Consider the following 6791-nt stretch of genomic DNA (forward strand, 5'->3'; position numbering starts at 1 on the left):
GGTTTCAATTCCTGGCCTTGCTCAGTGAATTGGGGATCTGGCATTTCCATTAGCTATGGTATAGGTCATAGGCACAGCGCAGATCCCCAGTTGCTGTGACTGTGGTGTAGGCTCACACCTGTAGCTCTAGTTCGACCCCTAGCCTGGGAACTTCCACATGCCCCAGGTGTGGCCCTAAAAAGGAAAGAAAAAAAAAGAAAAAGAACATTCTTTTTTCTAAATTAAGTTTTTTCAGGTTCTGAGCTCTGTACAGATTTTGTTCATGTTAAAGCATTAACAGAAATAATATACTGGTTGGGAAAAAAAATCTCATGAACTCTTTGGCTTACATGTGCAATTTTCTCTTTAATTCTTCCTCCATTTAGGGTATATATGCCTGGGTAGCAAAGTGGAGCTACTACGGTAAGTTTGAAAGTCTCTCTGTCAACACCCTCTGATGTTCTGACTCTAGTAAAAATGACACTTTCCTCTGTTCCTCTCCTCTTTTCCTTCTCAACTCTCCAGTTTACACTCTGGATCCTAAAAAATCTAAAGAGCATCTCCATTGCTGTCCAACCTTCCACTGATTTTTTTTTTTTAAAGGTGCCCCCGTGGCATATGGAAGTTCCCAGTCGGAGCTGTAGCTGCCAGCCTACACCACAGCTCACAGCAACGCCAGATATTTTAACCCGCTGAACAAGGCCAGGGGTCAAACCCAAGTCCTCATGGATACTAGTCAGGTTCCTTACCACTGAGCCACGACAGGAACTCCCCACTGATATTTTTAGCATCTCTGTATGTCCCTGCAATTGTACCAGAACTGCTATACAAAGAGCCCCTCAAACCTAACCTCTTAGAGCAAGTGAACTGAATCGCAGATTCTGTTTGATGGAATCTTTAAATGGGTTGTTTGGTTTGCTTTGTTTATTGAATGACTACTGTATGAACAAAACTGAGAGAAGATACATAAATGAATAAATGGCGTATTTTGGAACTTCCAGTGGAACACCCTGGGACATATAGAACAGGGCAATAGGCCTTCTGAGTGAGGCCCAAAGGAGGAGAAGGCAGGTCTGCAGAGATGCCGAGGAACAACTCCTGGCTGAAGGGCAAAGGCCCCGGGGTAAGGCACATGCCTCCAGCTCTCTCCAGTCCTTCTCATCCCCTTTTGTTCCACACTCAGCCTGCTCTCTTCATTTACATTAGTTACCTGGCCTCATAGGTGTTTGAACTTAAAATTTTGGTAAATCTACCTCACTGCCCAATGAAAAGTTAAATCCTTTCTGTATGCATCCCTGTACCCAGTCCTTTGCCCAAATGCCTGTCATGGGAGGAAACTACAACTTACTTCCAAATCCAAGGAGCCTACTTCATCTGGCTTCATCTGGCTTCACCCTAACCCTAACCCTACCCCTAACCCTTAAAGCTCAGCTTGGGCTTTAAGCAAGGTCTTTGATTCAAAAATCCATCCCTCCTGGAGTTTCCTTCGTGGCTCAGGGTTAATGAACCCAACTAGAATCCATGAGGATGCAGGTTTGATCCCTGGCTTTGCTCAGTGGGTTGAGGATCTGGTATTGCCATGAGCTGTGGTATAGGTCTCAGACTCGGCTCAGATCCGGCGTTGCTGTGGCTGTGGTGTGGGCTGGCAGGTGCAGCTCCGATTTGACCCCTAGCCACGGCGGTGGCCCTAAAAATAAAAAAAAATCAGAAAACAAAAAAAACCCCAAATCCATCCCTCTTAAGCTGCTGTCCATTATTCCTAGTTCTCTTTCACTCGATGTTTGTATACACGCTGTCCTAGGTCTGAGTTAAGCACAGGATCCAGTCTGTAGAGGGTACCTTGAATAATACCCAACAGATGGCAAGTCTTCCATAAATGTTGGCTTTTATTACTGCAGTCATGACTGTCACAGCAGCCATAAACCTGTGAGCTACGCACTATTATTATTCTCAGTTTACAGATTAGAAAACAGGTTTAGAGATGTTTAAGTGACATCCAAGGTCGCACCACACAGCAGGACAAAGACTCAATCTCAGGTCTTTTAGAGTCCAAACCCCATACTTACAGACGTTTTGACCATCTGGTCTGAAGAGTGGAAGGAAAAAAAAAAAAACTCCCTGGAGACAAAGGAGCATGGAAGGTAACATCCTAGTAGTTGATTTCTGCCCTTTCATTGTTAACTTTTTTAAAGGTTCACTTTTTATCACATAATTATAAAAGAAAATCTTTGTTGCAGAAACTGGTGTATAAAATAGAAATGCAAAACAAAACAAAAACAAGCATTTCCTTATGAATAACACAGACATGTATAACTAATCTATTTAAAAATCAGAGCTGAGTGAAGATTCAGTACGTTTTAGGTCATTTCTGAGCAGGCTTAGGTAATAAAAATAGTCACTATACACAAATGTATACAATCAACAACTGTATCAAAACTCCACAAATGACCTTTTTGTACACCTGATATGTGAGTGTCTGTTATAAAAGTTATCTAACCCATGGCTTTCTAATTTTGGACATTAAAACACGGTAAGATTTTTGATTCCATGATCCAGAACACACACAGATGAAGCAATACGATTATACCGTGTCCAATACGTTCTGGTAATTTGTATACTTATGTTTATTTATCTTTTTTTTTGTCTTTTTGCTATTTTTGTCTTTTTGTCCTTTTGCTATTTCTTGGGCCGCTCCCACGGCATATGGAGGTTCCCAGGCTAGGGGTTGAATCGGAGCTGTAGCCACCGGCCTACGCCAGGGCCACAGCAATGCGTGATCCGAGCCGCGTCTGTGACCTACACCACAGCTCACGGCAATGCCGGATCGTTAACCCACTGAGCAAGGGCAGGGACCGAACCTGCAACCTCATGGTTCCTAGTCGGATTCGTTAACCACTGCGCCACGACGGGAACTTCCTACTTATGTTTATTTATCTTAAGTACAGGATATAGACCACTAAATAGATTTAATAACCCTTGCTAAAGGGTCACAATCCACAGTTGGAAAAATACCATCAAACCATTTCTTAGCCATCTTTGAGAATAAGCATCCTAAAAAAGAAAGAAAAAAAGAAAAGAAAATGATAAGAGTTTCCTTCTTGGCTCAGTGGAGATGAATCTGACTAGTATCCATGAGGATGCAGGTTCGATCCTTGGCCTCGCTCAGTGGATCCAGCATTGATCCTTAACCCACTGAGCGAGGCCAAGGATGGAACCTGCATCCTCATGGATACTAGTGAGCTGTGGTATAGGAGGCAAACATGGCTCAGATCTGGTGTGGGTGTGGCTGTGGTGTAGGCCAGTGGCTACAGCTCCTGTTGATTCCACCCCTGGCCTTGGAACCTCCATATGCCATGGATGTGGCCTTAAAAAACACACACACCAAAAAAGAGAATATGCTTCCTGATTTAGTAATTCAATTTGATGTCTGATATTTGTCTTCTTAGATTTTCAATTTTTGTATTCCATGACATGAGTCTCTTGAAGGAGACCAGGGTGAGTGTTTTTGAACTGCTGCTGAAGTTTTCTACCTGCTTATTAAACAGCTGCATTTCCTGCAACTGCTTATTTACAGCTCTGGAAGCTTCTATTCATTTCATGTGCTATGTGAGTGGGGGTCTGGGAATTGCAGATACCCAGTGTTGCCTGAACCTAAGCAAAGGTGCTGCTCATACTTGACAAGTGGTCCTCTTTTCTCTTACTCTTGTTCTTCTCGTAGGATAATTTCATTTAAGGACATTCATTTCGGAGCTTTGAAAAACATGTCGGTGAAGCATGTCCGAGCAGAAGACAACATCTACATTATTGAGGATAGTCATTAAGTCATGGATTAAGATCCCGTGGCCTCCGAAGGTGTTATACCCTTGACCTCAGGAGACTGACCAGATACCACCGAGTCAGAGTCCCATCAGCAGCAGGACAATTGTGCGGTCAGTTTCACGTGGCATTCTAACAAGTCAGTGACACTAGGTAGAGTGAATCTAGCTCATCTGTACACCGGCAACCTCTGTAATATAGTCCTAATTTTTTATATTGACACTGGTTCAGTCTTTCTGGTCATTGCAGAGCTCTCTCCAAAACATGAAATGTACTCCTTAGAAGTGTACGTTCTCTCTATTTGTTTGTTTTTGCTTGTTTTTTGTTTTGTTTTGGCCATGCTCACATGCTCATGACAAGCACAAGTTCCCAGGTCAGGGACTGAACCTGAGCCACAGCAGTGACAATGCCAAATCCTTAATCACTAGGCCACCAGACAACTCCTGTACATTCTCTTTAGACCCTATGTATCCTGTATCCATCATGAATCCTCATTGGAGAGACCAAAAGAGCACATCAACCTTGCTTACCAATGCTGTCAAGAGGAACTGATTATAACTTAAAATCAGCAAATCCAATTTGGGAGTGAAAGGACTTGGAAGCATTTCATGATTATCTTCCCCCCCTTTTTTTTTTAATCTAGTAGCTCCAACTCATATTCCTTAAGGCCCCCCAAAGTTTCACATCATGGGAGTACACAGGGTTTTATTTACCTCCTGGGAAAACAGAAGTGAGTGTGATTTTGCTGTTGGTAGATCTGGTTTCTCATGCCTCTGGAAACATGAGGCATTGAGTGCTTTACCTGGGACTAGGATGGGTATTTTAGCAGTTGGAAGAAGCTAGGGGTCATGAGTGGACCATCTAGACACGAGGGCGAGAAAATCAGTTGCCATGTAATTTATGCTGTTTCTGCTACATCTGTGCCATAGTTCAGGGCACTTAGGTAAGCAACTGTCAGGCTCTCTCAAGTAATGTTTAGAATGAGGTAGGACAGAAATAAATAAAAAAGTAAAACAAGAGAGGAAAGGAGTAGGGAAAGAGAGCTTCTGCCTTAGAAAAATTAGTTTGCAAATATCATAGTGTCATTAGAGAGTGTTACCAGCATCACCAGCATTCTAAATTGTCCTCAGGCCACTTTGATTTTTAAAATTTTGGGGGAAGAGAAAGGGTTTTATTCATATTGAATCAATTCCTTTGTTATTTCTTTTTGACAACTCAATTAAATTTGGGGTTTTTTCCTAGAGAGTTAGACAAACGCTAGAGGTAAGGATATATTTAGTCTCCAGAACCATTTCTACATGAACAGTTAACAAGACTGGATATTAATTTCACTTTGAGTAAACCCAGAGATAAGTCAGGCTTGGAGTTCAGAGCTGCTCGCAGCAAAGTGGTCTGTGAGGGCTGGATGCTGGTTTTTGAAAGCAACATTTTTGTTACTTCAGCTGAGTTCTAGGAAATGAAAAGGGCCTCTGAGTAATTCTAAGGTGATGCAGGCAAAGAAGTTCGCTAAGCCTCGTACACTAGTTTTCACAAATGGGACCAGACTGATCTGGTTTAAAAAATTATGTTCCAACTACAGTGCTTTTCTTTTAAATTCAAGACAATGTGCATGGACATAGAGATGTCAAATTAAAGCCCAGATTTGTAGCATCTCTGGACTGCATGCCCGTGCAGTCAGAGCCCCATTACATGGCGTCACATCCACCTGCCCCCGGCCCTTGCCTTAGCGTCAGGCTCATGTTGGTTACCCGCTTTGTGACTTGCGGAGCTTTGAATTTATGATACGTGCTCTGTTCTCCACACCCTTCCTGGAGTTTTATGATAGCACATCACAGGTTCCGGAAGTCTGGTTAACTCTGTTTACTTTGGCATTTCCCAAATTTGCCTGAAACCCATAAGCCCAGTGACTACTGGCATCCCCAGCAGCATTCTACGAAACTATACATGGAGGTTTGGGGTAAAGCAGATGGTAGAAAGAAATAGGACCTGAGTTCTAACCCTAACTCTTACTAGTTACATTGGATGGCATTAGCGTAAATCGTTCCTTATGCCTAAATATTTACACCTATTAGATTCATTTCTGCATGTGTATCTGTGTCTAGTGGGAATTCCAATGGTGTTGAATTCATAAACCTCTTACCATGTGGCACCTCTTGTTATTATTATTATTTAAGTAATGTCTGCTTTTGCAAAGTTGATATTGGCTAATTTGGCTATTATTTTATATTGTAGAAAAAGCTGTCCATAACTGAGAGGGAGAATGGGCTAGAGGGCAGGAAGGGGAGGCATTTGGTTAATATTAAATTCTTTTCTGCTGATGCAGCGGAATGTATTGACTTTTGCTTTTGATCTTTTGAGATAATTGAGATCACACTTTCTACGATCTAGCTTGGGACATTAGGGCACTGGTGTCATCAAAACCATCTATTTGAACTTAGGAAATTGTGTACATCTTTAAGAATCAGTCTTTCACCAATGGCTACGAAGATAATTTTGTGAGTGTGTGAAAGTGTGAGGGATACCTCATCACGCATTTCATTTGTACGTACACTCTTTAATAAAACACATTTTGGTTTTCATTTTGGAAATGGACTTGTTTTCTTACTCTCATTGTGTAATTAAGGCTGGGCATCTTCATCTTGGCTGTGGACTCTCAGGACAAGGGCAACGGGGGCAAGATTTGAGAGTCAATTATGCCTGGCACTCCTGGTGTTGAGGGTGGAGCAGAGAGCAACCCTGTGGATTCCAGCTCCTGAGGTGCTCCAATTCAGCAGAAAGAACTCCCCACAGCGTCAATTCTGGTACTGCTAATGCTAAGGGAGAAAGATGCACAGTGATTGAACTGGGCTTCTCTATCATGGCATTTGGAGCCAGATAACGCTTTGAGGTTGGGGGGTGTGCTGTGCATTGTGAGATTGTTTAATAGCACACCTGGTCTCTACCCACTCAAGGACATTTATGCACCTTCCCCCAACAGGTTGTGACAACTGCAAGTG

At 42.5% G+C, this 6791-nt stretch overlaps 1 protein-coding gene across 2 annotated transcripts in view; it reads left to right on the forward strand.

The window, feature by feature from the left end:
* The window catches only part of HAVCR1 (hepatitis A virus cellular receptor 1), a 46551-nt gene extending 40168 nt beyond the window's left edge, over positions 1 to 6383 (forward strand). Inside the window, exons 9-10 of one of the 2 annotated variants that reach the window (XM_021076535.1) lie at positions 366 to 402; positions 3698 to 6383. In XM_021076535.1, the coding sequence (XP_020932194.1) occupies positions 366 to 402; positions 3698 to 3800 (140 nt within the window). In that variant the 3' untranslated portion in view covers positions 3801 to 6383. 2 annotated transcript variants of the gene reach the window in all.

This window comes from Sus scrofa, chromosome 16 (genome assembly GCF_000003025.6).
Source record: "Sus scrofa isolate TJ Tabasco breed Duroc chromosome 16, Sscrofa11.1, whole genome shotgun sequence".
In the NCBI taxonomy this organism is placed as follows: domain Eukaryota; kingdom Metazoa; phylum Chordata; class Mammalia; order Artiodactyla; family Suidae; genus Sus; species Sus scrofa.